At 37.8% G+C, this 20,611-nt stretch overlaps 1 protein-coding gene across 5 annotated transcripts in view; it reads left to right on the forward strand.

The window, feature by feature from the left end:
- The window catches only part of ALG6 (ALG6 alpha-1,3-glucosyltransferase), a 57,597-nt gene that overhangs the window by 1,407 nt on the left and 35,579 nt on the right, over nt 1-20,611 (forward strand). For all 5 annotated transcript variants that reach the window (XM_067726402.1, XM_067726400.1, XM_067726403.1 and 2 more), the window contains 2 exons: nt 2,827-3,098; nt 16,709-16,793. In XM_067726402.1, coding sequence (XP_067582503.1) covers nt 3,017-3,098; nt 16,709-16,793 — 167 coding nt within the window. In that variant the 5' untranslated portion in view covers nt 2,827-3,016. The remainder of the gene's footprint in view (nt 1-2,826; nt 3,099-16,708; nt 16,794-20,611) is intronic.

The raw sequence follows: 20,611 nt of genomic DNA on the forward strand, positions 1-20,611 counted from the left end.
TTGGAAAGGAACTGAGGTATGAATGAAATGGGCAGGTTCTAGAAAGAGGGAAGACCTTGTGGGAAAGTGGGAGGAGATGAAATTGGAGAGGTAGGCAGGATCTTATGGCTGAGGTACTTGGATTTTATTCTAAGCGTAATGTATTAGGCCAGGAAGAGATGTTTTTTGTTTTTTGTGGTACGCGGGCCTCTCACTGTTGTGGCCTCTCCCGTTGTGGAGCACAGGCTCCAGACGCGCAGGCTCAGTGGCCGTGGCTCACGCGCCTAGCCGCTCCGCGGCATATGGGATCTTCCCGGACCGGGGCACGAACTCGTGTCCCCTGCATTGGCAGGCGTACTCTCAACCACTGCGCCACCAGGGAAGCCCAGGAAGAGATGTTTTTGATGTCCTTCAGTTTCTAACATGAGCCACTTGTGGAGGATGTGAAGGCCTACCCATTTTACTCATTAAAGAAACCCTACAAAAGTGGCAATACTTGTCACTTACTGGGGATTAGGACATGTTGGGAGACGAAATCATCTTTTGTATTGTCAGGATTTATATTAATTTAGATACATAATATGCATCCAAAAATCAGATTTAAAACACAGTTTAGAAATTAGTTATCTGTTCTCCTCTCTAAAATATTCTTTTCAGGTTGTTGCTTAGCTTCTGCTTGAACCTTTCAAAGAGAAACTCCTTTCTCAAGAAGAAGCTCATTTAATTTTTGGACGGCTCTAGTTGTTAGAAAAGTTTTTCTAATATTTAATATAATATTGGTCATCAGTTCTGGATCCATACAGAACTGATAATTATCATCTGTTATCTGTTGCCTCCCTTTAAATACTCAAGCAGTTGATTTTTGTTGGTTTTTTCTCATTTAAGTGCAGAACTTTGAATTTATTTGAATTTATCCCTGTAATGATTTCTGGAGTTAGATTTGGTCCATCATAGATGTTGTCCAAATCTTTTTGGATATGATTCTTTCATCTGCCAGCTGTTCCACCTTTGTGCTTTTTAATTTTTAAATTTTTTTTATTTTTTAATTTATTTGTTTATTTTTGGCTGTGTTGGGTCTTTGTTGCTGTGCGCTGGCTTCCTCTACTTGGGGGGCTACTCTTTTTTTGTTGTTGTTCAGGTGTGCGGGCTTCTCACTGAGGTGGCTTCTCTTGTTGCAGAGCATGGGCTCTAGGCACACAGGCTTCAGTCGTTGTGGCTTGCGGGCTCTAGAGCGCAGGCTCAGTAGTTGTGGTGCACGGGCTCAGCTGCTCCGTGGCATGTGGGATCTTCCCAGACCAGGGCTCGAACCCATGTCCCCTGCATTGGCAGGTGGACTCCTAACCACTGCACCACCAGGGAAGCCCCATCTTTGTGCTTTTAACAAACTTGATCAGAAAAGTTCCGTGGTGGCCTAGTGGTTAGGATTCCTTGCTTTCACTGCCGGGGGCCTGGGTTCAATCCCTGGTTGGGGAACTGAGATCCCGCAAGCCACGCGGTGCAGCCAAAAAACAAAAAAACTTGATCAGCATGTTATTAGTTAAGCATTATGTTCTTTTAAAGTTTATTATGATTATTACATGTTGTGGATTATTGATTTAACTTGTTTGTATTAGTGATTTAAATTTCCAAGATGGAATATTAGTTAAGCTGTATTTTTAAATCCAGGAATTAGCATTTGTAAAGTCAATTTTAAACTTGATATCTCAGCAGAAAATAGAGTGTTGTATTGCAATTCTGAAATATATAGTGCAATGCGTTGTTAAAAGGGGCTTTTCGAGTTAGACTAAAAAAGGATTTGAAAAGTTTATAAATGGCCTATAAACTGTGTCAAACCTGAAATCAACATCGGAAAGTGATTTAATTTTAATTTTTCCTCCTACCTTGCCTCTGTGGTAGAATTTCTAATGAACAGTGGAATGATCAAAGGTGGATGCAGTAGGAGGGAGGAAAGAAAAAGGGAATTTACATAAACCAAATTTGAATAATATAGCCTTATTAAATGCTTTGAGTCATTCTACCTGATTGAGATGCTAGACTTATTAGTTCTAGAGTTGTCCCTTGCTATTTTTAAGTAAGAAAATACTTTTTTGACCTGTAGGTAGAATATGCCAATTTTTCCCTAAAATTTTCATTTATATATTAATTGCATTTTTCTGAATATATGTAAATTAAATTATATCCTGTGGTTAAAACGGCCCATGATTTTTCAAATCTTTGAACTTTTAGAACCCCGACCCAATAGGGAAAAAGTAAAAAATGAAGCATGTAAGTGGTTAATTATATTTTACTGCTTTTGTATTTTCTCTTAAGAGTTGGGGCTATTCTTATTGATTCTGACAAAGGTTCATCCTCTAGAATGGAAAGTAGGTGTAGTTAGTTCAAGTATATTTTGGAAGAAAAGAAAAATCAAACTACATAAATTACTTTAGTGGAAGATTTTCTCAAGCTGAATATAAAGATAAAAGTCCTCTTTCTGTCTACACCAAAGGTAAAATCACCCCTTTGTTTATCTTTGTGGTCTTGTTTTTACCTGTAGGTAAAAATTCTCTGTTTAGAACTGACCTACTATCTATGTTGTTTTTCTTCACTCAGAAATATTTCCTTGTGAGAGCAGATCCTTACTATATCTTTAGATATATTGAGTCACATTTAATAGGGAGAGCTACATTTTGAGGTACATTTCCCAACTAGAGGACTAGGGGATAAGGAACTTAAAATTATCCCCTTTCCTCGATTCCCCGCCTCCGCTTCCCCCACTTCTCCATCTTTCTACTTGGTTTAATGGGTTTGTTGTTGTAGGTACTATGCTCAGCTAACTCTTGGTATCTTTTGTCTTTTTTTCTGCAGGCTACTTCTTCATAGACATAAAAATCAGTATTTGACTGGAAACAAAGCATCACTTAAAATCCTCTCAAATTCCTGATTCCAAAGAATTGATAACATTTCTCTGATCGAGAAAAGAAGTGATTGACTGCGTGTTAAAAGTATTCCAGCATTGGTCCTGGTATTTTTCCTCTCCCTAAATTTGAGAAGAAATATGGAGAAATGCTACTTGATGACAGCTGTTGTCTTACTAGGACTAACAGTACGGTGGACAGTTTCTCTTAATTCTTACTCAGGTAATGCATTTGTCGTTTAAGATAGGTAAATAATTTTTTGAATCATTTTTCTTGTTTGTTTTTTGAGGTTTTTAGTTTTTGGTAATAGTTTATAGTCTTCTGACCGGGACAGAGAAGAATTTTAGGTTTTATTGGTGTAGTCAAGAAAATACACTTAAGCATCTAATTCTAATAAATAGAATTTGTATAAGAGCTAAATAGAAGCATGGGCTTTGTGATAATGATAAAACAAAGATGTGTTTTAACTGGGAAGATGACAGGTTGAGAAACAATTATCTATTAGGCATTGAAGAGAGAAATGAGCTAGTACTTCAAAGGGGGAGCAGAATCAAAAGAGGCTTTTTTGTTTGTGTAGGGTAGAGAAGGCATGTTACTACATTGAAAGGAAGAGATCAGTGGAGAATAAGATTGGGGACGATGTGAGAGAAAAGGAGGAGGAATTGATGGAGTGTGGTCCTGGAGGCTGGGGATGTGATTAAATTTAACCTTGTGAGTATTTATTTAATACTTCTCATGTTCCAGGCATTATGCTAAGTGCTAGAAATTCTAGGTGAATACTTAAATATTTAACGGATCCAGTACTTAAAGAGTCCACATTTTAGTAGATAAGTAGTCACAATACAATGTGATAATTATAATGTTGAAGTATGTGTGAGGTTCAAAGGTAACATAGAGAAATGAGTGATCAGGATGCACTGGAGAAAACTTTTCAGAGAAGATGATTTTTGAGTTCAAGGTTTGAAGGATGAGTTGGAATTTGCTAGGCAAATGAAATGGGGAAGATATTCTAGACAGCAGAACATGTGCAAAGACGTGGTAGATGGCATGAGAGCATGGTTAGAAGTGTTTGGTATTGGATAGCATAAAAAGAAGGAATGAAAAGGATGGGGAGGGATGGCTAGAGGTTTGGCTATACAGTTAGCTCGGGAAATTATTTGTGTCTTAGAAAAATAACTTTCATTGTAATAAAAAATGATTGTAGCAAGAAGGTTGGGTGTAAAGAGACAAATGAGACAATCTTAATAATAGAAGTGAGAGCTACTCTTTTTTAAGTATTTACCAAATGCTAGACACTGAGCATTTTCCTTAATACCACACCACTGAAGATAGCTATTATCTCTAATTTACAAGTGGAAAATGAGACAACCAATAAATGACAACTGGGACTCAAATATAATTACATTTTATTCCAGAGTCAGTGCTTTAACTCTGCTCTCTGGCCTCTGAGAAAGAAGTCTTGAACTAAGGCAGTTAGTTGAAAGATGGAGAAATGAATTTAAGGAATATTGAGGAAGTAAAATCACTTGAATGCAGCCATAGACTTGGGTTCAAATCTTAGTTCTTTCACCTGTTGGCTGCCTGATCTTGGAGAAGGTTCTTAATCTTCATGAACCTTGTGTACCTCTTCTACAAAGTATGAATATTAATATGTACTTTAACAGAGTTGTTGTGAGGATTGAGGTAATATGTATGGATTGTGCTTTATTTTTAGTAATGTAGGAATATAATCAGCACATTAGTGATTCATAACTGTTTTCTCATTTGATCCTGACATCAGATCATTTAACTACAAAATATTTACCGAGTGTCTGCTGTGCAGCAAAAATAGGTCTTGCTGGTGATCATATCTTTAGGTCTGGTCTTTAGGGTGACCAAGAATAATACATGGTATGTACCTGTGATATTGTGATTCATAATAAGACATATATATTTGGTCTTCATCTGTGGTTTTGGCACAGAGCTCCTAAAACTGCTGGAATTTTCTAAGTGAGATGATAAAGTTGTTTTTTGTTGTGTTAATGAGGTGGCTTTGGGTCCCCCACTTAAGGATGGAGGCTGGTTGCTAGGCAAACCAACCTTATGCTTAGAGGGTGGGAACTTTCAATCCCACCCCCTGATTTCTGGGGAGGGGAGGGGAAGGGTTAGAGATTGAATCATTGCCTATGGCCAGTGATTTAATTAGTTATGCTTATGTAATGAAGCCTCTATTAAAACCCAAAAGGACTGGATTTGGAGAGCTTCTGGGTTGGTGAACACGTGGAGATGCGGGTAGAGTGGCATGCCTGGAGAGGGCATGGAAGCTCTGCTCTCCTTTCCCCACATCTTGCTCTATGCATCTCTTCCATCTGGCTGTTCCCAACTTACATCCTTTTATAATAAACCAGTAATCTAGTTAAGAAAAATGTTTCTCTGAGTTCTGTGAGCCACTCTAGCAAATTGATCGAACCTAAAGAGGAGATTGTGGGTACCTCTGATCTATAGCCTGTCAGTCAAAAGTACGTGTGATAACCTGGATTTGCCATTGACACCCTGAGTTGGAGGGGGCAACCTGCAACCTGTAGGCCGTGGGTCTTGACAGTGGTGTCTGAAGTGGGTGTGGGGTGTGGGATGCAGTCTTGTAGGACTGAACCCATAACTTATAGGATCTAATGCTATCTCCAGGTAGATAGTGTCAGAATTTAGTTGAGATATCGGATACCCAGGTGGTGTCCAGAGAATTGCTTGCTGGATGTGTGTGGGAACCCCCCCCCCAAAATGTTGTAATTGGGTCTTAGAATCACACTTTTACTTCCCTAGAGAAGTTCACAGTCTAGTGGGTAGGGCAGACATGTAGGTATATATTGCATTAAAATATAGTGTGGTATAAACAAAGTAGACTGGGAGCACAGGGGACTTCTAATTCAGATGAGAAAGGCTTAGAATGCAGTAAGTTCCCTACATACGAACCTTCAAATTGTGAACTTTCAAAGATGCGGACGTGTGTTCTCCTGTCCAATCATGTAAATTAGTTTACGTGACTGGCGTACCTTGTCACGCGTGTGCATCCTCTACAAGTGGTTGTGCTTTTGTGTACTTTACTGTACAGTACTGTATAGAGTACAGTAGTACAGTATCTTTATTTCAAGCCCAGGATGTCCAGAAGCAAGTGTAAAAGCAGCAGTGACATAGCTGGTACTGCTAGGAAGTGCCAGGAATTGGAGGCCCAGAGAAAGGACGGAGAGAGACAAGAGGAAGAAGAAGTAACTGAAGCACCGAAGAGATTCACGACGCAGGAAGTGGCAAGGGGATTTTCTTTATTTGAGGAGGCAGTTAGTTTTGAGGCACAGAACCTGAACGTAGAATGGTACACGAAGGTTGCAACAGCCATTCAGAATGCAATTCAGTGCTACCGTGTCATCTATGACGAGAAAAAAAGAGCTACTGCCCAGACATCACTGGATTGTTTCTTCAAGAGGGTAGGTAAAATTGAATCCAGCAAGGAACCAGAACCTGTGCCGTCAACGTAAGGGCTGAGTGAAATTGCAGCTTGCCCTGTCTCCTATCACTGACGATCCTTCAGCTCTACCATCTCCCACCTCCTCTCCGTCCTCCAGTCAGTGACCCTTCTTGCCTGTTCACTCGATGCCAGCCCCTGTATGCCGGCTGTTGTACTGTACTACTGTACTTTTCAAGGTGCTGTACTGTAAGATTAAAAATGTTTTCTTTATTTTTTGTGTTCGTTTGCTTTTTATGTATTATTTGTGTGAAAAGTATTATACCTATTACAGTACAGTACTATATAGCCGATTGTGTTAGTTGGGTACCTAGGCTAACTTTGTTGGACTTAACGAACGTGCTCTCGGAATGGAACTCATTAGTGTGTAGGGGATTTGCTGTATAACATTAAAGTTTGTTCTAAAAAGGAGGGAAGAATTTTACTAGGCAGAAAAGGAGGTGAGGAGAGTACTCCAGTAAGAGGAAATAGCATGACCAAGGGATGAGAGTTCTTTGAGGTTTGGTGAGGATGTAGGTGTGACTGGAATACAGGGTGCATGGTAAGTGGAACAGTAAGAGATGGGGTGGCAGAAATAAAGTTGAGGCAGACTGTGAGCTGTGTGAGGGAATTATCTTTTGGGCAGTAGAGGTTTTTAAGCCGGGAACTCACATAATCAGATTTGTTTTTTAAGAAGACAGCTTTAGAGGCAGCATGGTGTTTGGAGTAGAACGTGTAGAGACTGATGGTAGCATCTATGTGCAGTGGCCTCATGTATGTTTATAATGCTTATTTGAAGTTGTTATGCATAGCTGGTTTCAGTGGTCTTGGAAAGGGATGATGAGGGCCTGGACTAAGTGACTAAATTTGAGAGCCATATTAGGTAAAAATGTGACTAAATTTGAGAGCCACATTAGGTAAAAATCAGCAAAATTTAATGACTAATTGTATGCAAGGATAAATAAGAAGGAAGAGTTTGAGAATGAGTCTGGTTTCTAAGTTTAGAGATACTGAGACTGAAAACTGAGAGGTAGGGCAGATTCAGTGGGGGAAGGTAATGAATTCTCTTTTGGTTATGTTAAGATTTGGGTGCATTTTAGTCATATAAAAAAGCGGGAATTTTGGGAGATGCACTTTGTCTGGGGGCACAGGAACACATAAATCCATCTTAAGCTGGTCACAGAGAACACTTTGTTATTAGAGTTAGTTTCTAGCTTCATACTCCAAATGCAGCCTGGTGGTGACCTTGGCAGGGCCAATAGCAGGACTTCTTTTTCTTGGCTAGAATCAAAGTAGACAGATCGTATTTTGTCCAATTTCTCTTTAAGCTCATGCCTAACCTCAGAGCTAGAACAAAGCAAGTGCAAGAGATGAACCAGAAATCATTTGTGCCAATTCCTAGAGCCAATTTTATGTAGGTGGTCCATTCTGAGCCTTTCTAGTATTGAGGCACTTCCCAAGTGGGAGGGTTCCTATTACTCCACATTCTTCACAGCAAAAATTCTTCTGAATTTTTGCCAGGCTGGAGTGTGTGAAACGATATTTTATTGTGATTTTAATTTTAATTTCCTTCATTGCTGAATTCATTTATTTTGAATTTCATTTCTAAAAGATTGAGCATACTTTTGTGTTTATTACTCATTTGTATTTCCTTCTCTGTGATATTTGCTTATGTCATTTGTACATTTATATTAGTTTTTTTCTTATGTATTCTATATTTTATCTTTTGTTTTTTTCCTATGTGTTCTGTATTCTGGAAGCTAACCTTTGTACAAGTTGCAGATACCTTCTCCCAGGTAATGGCTTATCTTTTCACACTTTACAGTGTCTTTTGGTGAACAAGAATTTTTGACGTTAAAATAATGAAATTTACCAATCTTTTTCCTTTACGATTTGTGCTTTTGTATCTTTAAGAAATCCTTCCTTACTTCTGGGTCACAAAGATATTTTTCTAAAATTTTCTTCTAAAAATTGTAAGATTTGGGAATTCCCTGGCGGTCCAGTGGTTAGGACTCTGCGCTTTCAATGCTGAGGGTGTGGGTTCAATCCCTGGTCAGGGAACTAAGATCCTGCAAGCCGTGTTAAGTCTTTGAGATCATTTTCTTTCTTCCTGGGAGGTATTTTTTGGGAGGTATTTTTTTTTTTAGTGAGAGTCTGTTGCTGGCAAACTCCATTTTTGTCTGAAAATACCTTTATTTTGCTCTTTGTTGTAAAGTTTTTCTGGGTATGGAATTCTGTATTGACAGTTATTTTCTGTTAATACTTTGAAAATCTTCTCTCATTGTTTTTTAGTTTCTGTTGCTTATGTTCAGACATCAGCTGTCATTTTAATTGTTATTCCTTAGTAGGTGATTTGTCTTTTCTCTCTTGCTGCAATTTCACTATGGTATATCTACATGTGAATATTAAAAATTTTATCTTAGGATTTTTTGGGATTTCTGACTCTAAGGAATGGTACCTTGTGTCTGTTTAGAAACTGCTCAGCCAACTGTCTCTTTTCATACTTTTTCTTCCTTGTAGAACTCTGGTTAGATATATGTTATATCTTTGTTCTTTTAACCATTCAGCAGGTGTGTGTAGGATACTCACTTTATGCCAAGGGTAGGTGATATAGCAGAGAATAAAATAGACAACAGTTTCTTCACCTCATTGACTTCATAATTTTGTTATCTCTTCAGATATTGCATCTCTCTCATTTCTATTCTCCTTGTTCAAACTATGTTGGGTCTTTTCATTCTCTCTATACCTCATAATTGCTTGTCTTTCCCTTCTCATAGTTTCTTCATACTGCTTTCTGTATAATCATCAGATCTGTCTTCCTGTTCATTACTTTTCTCTTTAGCTGTGTTTAATCTGTTTTTTTTTAACCTGTCTATTGAGTTTTCAAATTTCAACTATTACATTTTTAATTTCCAGAACTTCTACCTGTTTCCTTTTCGGATCTTTTTGGTCATTTCTGAAGATCTCTTGTTCTTCAACATACTCTTAATGTCTTCTCTTATATCTTTAAACATACTAAACATGCTTATTTTATATTACCTATCAGAAATTTCTAATACCTGCAGTCTGATTTCATAGTTTGTTGTTGACTCTTGCTTATGTTATTTTGTTTCTTCATGAGTTTAGTGATTTTTTAAAATTGTGAGCTCATGTGACTTAGAACTTTTATCTGTGGGAATTCTTTGAGGCCTCAGTTTACTGTGTATTTCTCCACAGAGGGTTTGGGTTGCCTCCTCCCAGGCACCTGGGGCACTTTTAACAAAAGTCAAAGTGAATTCTCATCTTAAGATTCCTTTGGCAAATACTTGATGTAAATTCAGGCCCCAAACTGGGTGAGTGCAGGTTTATGGTTAGGAATTTTTGGGAGACTTCTTTTTTCCTGTAATACCAAGAGCCAAGGCAGAGATAAATACTATCTTCACCATCTCCTCAGAGGCTTCGTATTTTTAATCCTAGTAGAGATTTTTCTGACATTGAATTCCTACTTGTTCAAGTACTCAGGCTTTGCCTCCTTACTTATGGCATAGAGCTTTTCAGTACCTAGGGTATAGGCCACCAAAGATCATTGGATTCCCTCAGGACAAATGCTTACTCTTCTGGGTCTATGCTTTTTTTGTTGTTTCTGGCCTCTAAGGAGTTCTCTTATTTTGCTGCTGATTCAGCCATATATTAAAATTGTACATGTATAATATATAAAATAAATAATTAAAAAATACATACTTTTCCTGTATTGGAGGTGTTTTTCTGACCTTCTGAGTGTGCCATGTTGCTGGAAACTAGTTTCATCTGTATTTTTTAAAGCTCCACAGGTTATTCTGATTTTTACAAAAGGTTGATAGAGATGATGGTTGAAGCCACAGAGTTGGGAGCATCTGTAGTACAGAAGAAAACGGGTTTAACCACTGATCATCTTCACGGAGAAGGGGTAATGATTAAAGGAGACTGAGAAGAAATCATGTAACATTAGAGCCCAGAGAAGTTATTATCCTGGAAGCTGGGGAATTAGAGAATTTTAAGAAATAAGGACTGGCCAACAGTGTCAAGTTCTAGACATGTCAAGTAGAATGAAAATTTAAAATAGACAAAGGATCACTAGGATGCCATTGTGAGCTTCCTAACTACCAGACCATAATGGACTAAATGGGAGTTAATAAGTGGACATAGCAACTTTTAGGAAGTTGTTAGTGAATGGAAGGAGGGAGTTAATTGGTAGCTGGAATGGGATAAAGGAGTGCTGAGGAAAAGCCCAGTTAAAAGTTGTCATATGAAATATGGAATTTGTGTTACCTTTGCTTTCAAGCCATAACTTGTCCTTTGGATAGTCATTCCATTGCAGCTCTATTTACAATAGCCCAGAGATGGAAACAACCTAAGTGTCCATCATCGGATGAATGGATAAAGAAGATGTGGCACATATATACAATGGAATATTACGCAGCCATAAAAAGAGACGAAATTGAGCTATTTGTAATGAGGTGGATAGACCTAGAGTCTGTCATACAGAGTGAAGTAAGTCAGAAAGAGAGAGACAAATACCCTTTTCTTACTTCAGGCTGTATTACTCGTGATCATTATTTAGTTTGCAATCCCATGTCTTCTAATTTTCCTTTTGTCTTCTAATTTTGACAGATATATTATTTTCTTTGCACTCTTTATCTCAAGAGAAAGTTAAATTAATATCAGGGTATAGAGTTAAATAATTTAAAAAAAATCACACCATTTCAGTATTACTAGTGTACATAATCAAATGCTTAATGGGAATCAAGTAGAGGACAGCATGCATATATAATACTTTTCTATCCCTGTGGCTTACATACATTACTTATTCTAACATTTCTCTCCTGAAGTCTGAGTTTACTCAGTTACTTCCCTCATCTGAAAACAGGACTCCTGTTACTTATTTTATTTATTTATTTATTTATTTATTTTTGGCTGTGTTGGGTCTTCGTTGCTGCTGCGGGCTTTCTCTAGTTGCTGCGAGCGGGGTCTACTCTTCGTTATGGTGTGCGGGCTTCTCCTTGCGGTGGCTTCTCTTGTTGCAGAGCGTGGGCTCTAGGTGCACGGGCTTCAGTAGTTGTGACATGCAGGCTCAGTAGTTGTGGCTCATGGACTCTAGAGTGCAGGCTCAGTAGTTGTGGCACACGGGCTTAGTTGCTCTGTGGCATATGAGATCTTCCCAGAGCAGGGCTCAAACCTGTGTCCCCTGCATTGTCAGGCGGATTCTTAACCACTGCGCCACCAGGAAAGTCCTGTTACTTATTTTAGACCTTACTCTTAACAGTATAGAGTTTACTTAAAAAACTAAAAATAGAGTTACTGTATGATCCAGCGATCCCACTCCTGGGCATATATCTGGCGAAAACTATAATTTGAAAAGATACATGCACCGCAGTGTTCATTGCAGTAGTATATACGATGGAAGGAACCTAAATGTCCATTGACAGATGAATGGTTAAAGAATATGTACAATAGACTATTACTCAGTCAAAAAAAGAATGAAATAATGCTGTTTGCAGCAATATGGATGGACCTAGAGATTATCGTACTAAGTGAAGTAAGCCTGACAGACAAATATCATGATATTGCTTGTATATGGAATCTAAAAAAAATGATACAAATGAACTTACTTATAAAACAGAAATAGACTCACAGACATAGAAAACAAATTTGTGGTTACCAAAGGGGAAAGGGAGAGGAGGGATAAATTAGGAGTTTGGGATTAACATACACACTACTATATATATATAAAATAGATAACCAACAAGGACGTACTGTATAGCACAGGGACCTATACTAAATATCTTGTAATAATCTATAAGGGAAAAGAATTTTTAAAAGCATAGATATATATGTATGTATAAGTGAATCACTTTGCTGTATACCTGAAACTAACACCTCATTGTAGATCAACTATACTTCAAAAACAAAAAAGTTAAACCTTAACCCTTAAATTGTCTTCTAAGAAAGTCAACAGAACAAGAGTATTTTTGGATCACTATGTAAGAGGAGTATTGTTATTGCATATTAAAATATTTGTAGCATCTTTTGTAGGTGGTTGTTATATATTTTTGTCATTTTTCAGATAAGAAAAATAAAAATGCTAAATACTAAGAAAAATGGTGATTCTGTCAGAGTTCTCAACTCCATCGTAAACAGTGTGACATTTAGTGTTCACGTGTGATGAACTTCTATATCAGAGGAGGCTGGGAAGATTACTGAATGAGTGTAACATCTGTGACTCGTTGAGATTTTTTTCCCCCTATTAACTAAAATACTTATTTTGGTTATAATTTGCTTTTAACATGCTTATTTTAGTTTGCTTTCTGTTTTTCTTGTTTTAAGATTGTAATTAGGAAGCACTGGAGTGAGGAAGCTCAGGTGAGCTTGGTTAGTATTAGTCCGTTATTTCTTCTTTTGAAATGCACATACTGTATAGTTTCTCAGCTTACCCATTGTTATTTGTAATGTTTCTTCTCACTCACTAAGAATATATAAAAGGGGGATTATTATGGAAAATTTTAACCAAATTCTCTTCCCTTAGAATGTTTAAAGTTTCAGTGTAAAGGCAATTAGTATGTATTGTTATCAAAGAAACTACTTGTTTTTTAAATTCTAACATAATTCTGAATAGTTCAGCAATTAATAAAATGAACATTTAAGTGGTGCTTAAGCCCATTTTCCTAAGAATGAGACAAAATTGAAGCTTTGTAAATGTACATTAATACGTTTTCTTTATGTAATTCTGAATCTCATGTAAATGAATTTGTAGAATTAATCACAGTAGAAGGAATCCATTTTGCCCTTCCCAAGTGAAGCTCCCATAGGTACAGTTGGGTTGGTCTTCTGGGTTGCTTTAAGGGCACTTTAGCAGTTTTAAAAACTTAAGTACTAATTTCATAGCCAGTGTCAGCTGCATTTATTGAAGTAGGTCAGACTCTGGATAGAAACTTGTTTCTCAACCCTGAAGAGAGTCATTATCCACTCTTCTCTTTGTTAGAGAATGGTAATAAATTCTTCCACACTGACCCCACGTCTAGAGCAATTTCAGAAAATCTAGATAGTTGGATTTTTTCAGGTGTAGGAAACTACTTAAGATTCTCTATGACTTAAGTAGTTTCCTATGGCCACTGTATAGGTATTATCCCAGTGGGCCAAAAACAAGCAAACAAAAGCAAAAGAAAAAAAATAAAAATCAATTCCTTTCTCCCTGTAGATAGCAGCTGTATCACCGAAAAGAGAAACTATCCCCACAGCACACACACATCTATAAAGTGCACGCGTAAAGATGCAGTTAATTCAGTGGGAAATTATTTTCCTTCTTTAAAAAAATTGTAAGTTAATCCCCCCCTCCTGTTCAGTTAACTGAGCAAGTTTTAACTGAAATTATGTACTATATGCCTAGCAATATGTTTCCTGTGAACTCTGGAAAAATCACATTCTATGTCCACTGGAATTAAAATTCTTATTTGGGTAGCTATTAGAAAATAGTATAATCATGTGACAAAATATATGATACTGAAAATATAAGTATTATGAGAAGTCAATAATTTTTTTTTCCTTTTTAAAATCTACTTGACTTAACTATTTTGCTTTCTACATTTTTTCACATGCTGTTTATTAAACAGAAGGAGGAGATATAGCCCTGAGATACTGTGGTAATGGGTTTTCAATTCACTAAACAATTGATATACTTCAAGTTTGGTATTTATTTCTTGTTATGGCTATTGTCTTCTATTTCCTATTCAAATCATGGCTCTACTCTTTACTCTCTGACAAGGACACAGGTATTGAGATTTAACGCCGGTGGGTTTGAATGTTACTAGCTGTGTCTTATTGGCTGTGTGACACTGGGCAAGTTATTTTAAAATTTCAGGGTCTCAGTCTCCTCATCAGTAAAATGCTGGTAAAATCATAGGTTGCAGATCAAATGAGTTACATCTAAAGCTCTTGGCATTTTATTTTGCTCTTAAGTACTTAATAAAGTTTTCACTACTGCAGTTGCTAATAATTCTTTTTCCTTAATCACTCTGACAATCCCTAGCCTAATATGAAGAAAATAAGTATTTCAACACTTGCTTGTTAGACTTACTGTAATGAATAATAAAATAATATATATAAGTATGATGTCTGTAGTTTGCCCTTAATAAAGATTAGTTCTAAGAAGTCAATAATTAATGATCAGTATGTTCGTAATTTATAAGGGAAGGTTTTGTGGAGAATTTGGCAGTTGGGATGGTTCTTAAAGGTTGGATATGAGTTGATAAAAGAGGTGTATGAATAGGGAGAGGAAGTAAGCAGCATGAGCAGAGGCTTGGAATTTCAAAATGCCAGATAGTAACTTAAAGATGTTTTGAGACAAGAACCAGTATATGGGCATTGTGTTAAAGTAGCCTTCGCATAATTAATTGGTCTGCCATCACAAACTGCTTAGTGTTGCACATTCAGTAAGTGGAAAATCAGGGACTCAAAAATTCAAATCTTTTTGAACTAAAAATCCTTGCTATATCCTACTGATAATATTGACATCCTTCCTATATCATCATTCACTGAGAATCTGCTAGGTGCAGTTACATCCTGAGAATGCAAAAATGAATAAGATATGGTACTTTCTAAGAGAGAGACAGCGGTAGGTTTGTGTGTGTGTATACATGTGCCTGTACTGTGGGTAATGTTTTGCGGCAGTCACTCAATGTGTATGTGCTTTGGAGATGTTAATCTGCTTTTCCCATGATTATCTCATACTTGGGAGTATCTCCTTGGGTGGAGATGCTAGCATTTAAAGAATAGTGGTATAATACAGCTGTTAAATGCAAAAAATCTACTTAATGTAGTGTTCTAACGCTGGAGGACGTCTGGGTTAGAGTTCGGTGATTGGTAACATATCATTCACCAATGTGGCACACCTTCCCAATGGATTAATGAATATATTTGACTATATGTGATTTTCACTTGCTGATTAAGAAACCTGTGTCTGTACTATACCTATTTGGGCCTTCTCACAGTTTTGTAGTCAACTGCTAGCTAAATAGTGGTTGTTTACTATTTACTAAATGGAATTACCTTTATATCATTTAAAATGATTTAAGGTTAACAACCTACCTTAACCAAGTTGTGAGGCAATACACAGTAGGAGCCCAGAACATGGATTATGGAGCCAGTCTGCCTGGGTTCCAGTCCAGACTCTGCTATTCATTACCTGGGTGACCGTTGCCTCTGTTTTGCTAGCTGTAAAGTGGGGATGATAATAATAACTGCTCCATTGTTGTATTTGGTATGTAGTAGACACTGTCAATTGTTAGTTATTAAAGATCCATTATCCCTTATTTGTAATTTTGAAGTAAAAAAAAAAACTATAAAATGGCAGTTTTTGTTTGATTTTTGTTTTTGTTTTTTTTTTGCGGTACGCGGGCCTCTCACTGTTCTGGCCTCTCCCGTTGCGGAGCAGATTCCGGCCGCGCAGCCTCAGCGGCCATGGCTCACGGTCCCAGCCGCTCCGCGGCATGTGGGATCTTCCCAGATTGGGGCACGAACCTGTGTCTCCTGCATCGGCAGGCTGTCTCTCAGCCACTGTGCCACCAGGGAAGCCCGTGGCAGTTTTTATATAACTCATTTGACATCAAAGCCTGACCTAACCAATGTCTTTGCAATATATAGTCCGTTTTTGGTTCTGTACTTGACCTTAAGTTATTTATATTTAGCTTGTAAAAGTCCTTGGTAAAATATAGACATTTGTTATTATTATTGTTTTATGATACTTATTCGACAGTATAGTTGACAGTCTTTCTCATGAAGTAAAAATAAACTTGGATATCTTATGATTAGTATTATCAACTAATTAATTAAAAACTAATTAAGGGACTTCCCTGGTGGTCCAGTGGTTAAGACTCTGTGCTTCCAATGCAGGGGTGCAGGTCTGATCCCTGGTTGGGGAACTAAGATCCCACATGCCACGCAGCATGACCAAAAAAAAAAAAAAACTAATGTTAATAACTAATTAATGTTAACAATATTTATTGAATGTTTATGTGTGCCAGGTACTATACAGGTTGTTTTATGTTCATTATTTTCTTTATTCTAACAGTCCTTTAGGTGACAGTATTGATTCTGTTTTTAATGTACTGAGGCTTAGGGAGGTTAAGTCATTTGCTCGGGGTTACACAGTCACTCAGTGTGCTAGCAGTGCTAGGATTCAGACCTCATCTCTCTGACTTTTTAGGTAACTTCTGTGTTCTTTTCCTCCACCTATACTATCTCTATAATTTAGAAAAATTTCATAAGGATTTTATTTCATAAGGAAATAAAATCACTGATATACTAAAGTGTATTTTTATTTTGGTTTTTTTACCTTTCATCTTAGGTGCTGGAAAGCCCCCTATGTTTGGTGATTATGAAGCTCAGAGACACTGGCAGGAGATTACTATTAATTTACCGATCAAACAATGGTATGGATAATTTTAACTTGATTTTATTGTTTATCGGTCAGTTAATGTAGATTATTTGAAGATACTTAAAAGGAAAATATGCTATTTCTTCATCTTCAGAATCCTCATCTTCCTGTATACTGATGTCACATATGTTACCCTGTGTATTGTCGGTTCATTTTGAAATTTCATCCTCCTGAAAGTTACCCATATATTTAGTTACCAGCTGGAATCTAGTGCTGAACTAGAACTTTGAGGATAGGACACTGTATGCCATGGAAGCTCCTCAGGACATAAACTGTGGCAGTTTATGGACTAAGAGTATTTCTTCTGGAGGTTTCGCAAAGCTTCCTCCTGTAAGGAACATATGAGATGAAAAAAAAGCAGTAGCTTAGTGGTGAAGAGTGTAGGGCTAGAGTCAGACTGCCAGACTTCAGATCAAGGCTTGTACCCTTTACTAGCAGTGTGAGATTTTGCAAGTTATTTAACTATCTCTGCCACAGTTTTATCACTCATAGAATGGAAATAATAGAATACATATTTTACTGGATTATTGTGAGGATTGAATAAAATGATTCATTTAAAGCACTTTAGACCAGTGCCTGAAGTGTAATGAGTTCTCAATAAATGTTAGCTGTAGTTATATCTCACAGAGATCCATGCAGTGTCATTTTTGTTGAACACATTCTGATAACAATTGATGACAGTATTTTTTTACTTATTAGGTGCCTGGTAGATTATTGATTAAACCTGGCTATACAAACTGTTTATATTGTTCTGTTGATTGCTTTGGTCACTGCTTTTTTTTTTTTTGTGGCACGTGGGCCTCTCACCGCCGTGGCCTCTCCCGCCGTGGAGCACAGGCTCCGGACGCACAGGCCCAGCGGGCATGGCTCACGGGCCCAGCCGCTCCGCGGCATGTGGGACCCCTGGGGCACGAACCCACGTCCCCTGCGTCGGCAGGCGGACTCTCAACCACTGCGCCACCAGGGAAGCCCTGGTCACTGCTTTTATATAACTCCTTTCTGAGAGAGTTACATACAAGAACTTCATATTAAACTCTCTATTAATAGGTTGGCTGTACCCTAGTCCAAGTTTGGAGTATTTAAAATAGAGGTCAGCTGAATATTTGATACTATTCTTTTTTTTTAATAGGTGTGTGCATGTTTGTTTATTTATTTACTTGACCTCACTGCACAGCTTGTGGGGTCTTAGTTCCCTGACCCAGTACTGAACCTAGGCCATGGCAGTGAAAGTGCCGAGTTCTAATGTTTAAATGGTGTGATTTCTTTTTTTTCCCCTAGTTTGAAGTTCATTGCTGTATGATTCATAATGACTATCATTGAAAAAGATATATCTCAATGGCACAGTTTATAAAACAGAAAATATATCCTTGGGACAGGTTCACTGTTATCAACAGTGGATATAAATCTATATTGGAAATAACATTTCTAATATTCTGAATTTTTTGGCTAATTTTGTCAAATTTGATTAGTTTACCATTATTGTTACCTAGCAATGTGGCTGAGGAATGGTTTCTCATTTAACTTCAGTTTTCCAAGAGTGGGGACTTCCCTGGTGGTCCACTGGTTAAGACTCCGTGCTCCCAATGCAGGGGACCCCTGGTTCAATCCCTGGTCAGGGAACTAGATCCCACATGATGCAACTAAGAGCCCACATGCCACAACTAAAAATCCTGCATGCCGCAACTAAAGATACCGCATGCGGCAACTTAAAATGCCATGCAGCCAAATAAATAAATATTAAAAATTTTTTTTTCCAAGAGTGAAATCTTTCTGTCTTCATCTAGAAAGTTAGCCATAGTGTACTCAAAACTTTCAAGTGACAAAGTTGTCTAAAATGTGAAATCAGGATCTATGAGGTAAACTTTTAAAATGTCAGTTTTGGGACTTTACTGGGGGCACAGTGGTTAAGAATCTGCCTGCCAACGCAGGGGACACAGGTTTGAGCCCTGGTCCGGGAAGATCCCACATGCTGCGGAGCAGCTAAGCCCATGCACCACAACTATTGAGCCTGCACTCTAGAGCCTGAGAGCCACAACTACTGAGCCCGTCTGCCACAACTACTGAAGCCCACGTGCCTAGAGACTGTGCTCCACAACAAGAGAAGCCACCGCAGTGAGAAGCCTGTGCACTGCAACGAAGACACAATGAACCAAAAATAAATAAATAAATTTGTAAAAAAAAAAAAGTCAGTTTTATAATTCTAAATTTAAACATTTATTCCATGTCAATACACATAGTTATAAGTAATAGAGGAAAATTGAACTTTTTTTCTTTAATTTTATAATGACAATTCCTTATGTGTGAAGTCAGGAGTACTTTTGGCATCAAGTAGTAGAAAGCCTAAGTAATAGTAGTTTAAGCAATAAAATAATTAACTTAATAAGTAGGTCTTTGCAGGGCTGGTAAACTGGCTCAATGATAGCAATTAAGGGACTTCCCTGGTGGTCCAGTGGTCAAGACTCCGCACTCTCAATGCAGGGGGCCTGGGTTCGATCCCTGGTCAGGGAACTAGAGCCCACATGCCTCAACGAAGATCCTGCGTGCTGCAACTAAGACTCAGCACAACCAAATAAATAAATAAATATTTAAAAAATAATAGCAATCAAGGACTCAGGCTTTTCCATTTTTTTTCTCTTTCATTCATTCTTCTTGGCATGTTGGCTTTTCAGCCTGAGGCTTTTCACCCCATGATCAATAGATGACTGCCAGGGCTATCAGCACTGTGACTTTGTACAACCATGTTCAAGGCAGGAATAATAGGAATACCTTATTTTTTTTATTTTTATTTTTTTTGTGGTACGCGGGCCTCTCACTGTTGTGGCCTCTGCCATTGCGGAGCACAGGCTCCGGACGCGCAGGCTCAGCGGCCATGGCTCACAGGCCCAGCCGCTCCGTGGCATGTGGGATCCTCCCGGACCGGGGCACGAACCCGTGTCCCCTGCATCGGCAGGTGGACTCTCAACCACTGCGCCACCAGGGAAGCCCGAGCATGTTGCTTTTTAAAAAAAATCACAGGTTTATAAGTCAGGAATTGTGGGAATGACTTTATTTCAGCATTGTTTATAATTATGAGAAGCCTGAAACACTCTAAATATCTTTTAGTAGGTGAATGATAAAGTACATTTCTCCTGTGTACATGTGTATGAGTTTTTCCTAGGTAGATTCCTAGAAGTGGAATCTCTAAAGTAGCCAGTTTTAATGGATACCAACACAAGAATATCTCTATCCATATACCCTTACCAATATTTAATAACAACAATTAACACCAGACTTCTAAAATTTCCATTTCCTTGAGTACTTGTGTTGTTGAGTATCTTTTAATATATTTACTGACCATATTTTTTCTCAAATTTGCATATTTATATATTTCCCCCATGTTTCTGATGGATTGCTGATCTTTTTTGTAATGATTTATATGATTTTAAAATAAACAATTACATTAATTTTCTATGCTGTGTTAACAAGTGACCATAAATGGTACTTACTTAAACACACACTTATTATTGTAGTTTCTTTAGGTTAGAAGTCTGGGCACAGCTTAGTTCAATATTATGATCAGGGAGGGTCTCAGGAGGTTGCAGTCCAGTTGTCATCTGAGGCTACAGTCTTATCAGAGGCTCAACTGGGGAAGGAACTGTTTTCAAGTTCCCTCAAGTTATTGGCAGAATTAATTTCCTTGCATTTACAAGACTAAGGGCTTTGGTTTCTTGTTGGAAGCTACCTTTATTTCCTAGGGTCTACTTGCAGTTTCTTGCCATGTGGCTTCTCCAGTATGCCCACTTACTAAAACATGACAGCTTGATTCTTCCAAGC

Source organism: Pseudorca crassidens, chromosome 2 (genome assembly GCF_039906515.1).
Source record: "Pseudorca crassidens isolate mPseCra1 chromosome 2, mPseCra1.hap1, whole genome shotgun sequence".
Lineage (NCBI taxonomy): Eukaryota > Metazoa > Chordata > Mammalia > Artiodactyla > Delphinidae > Pseudorca > Pseudorca crassidens.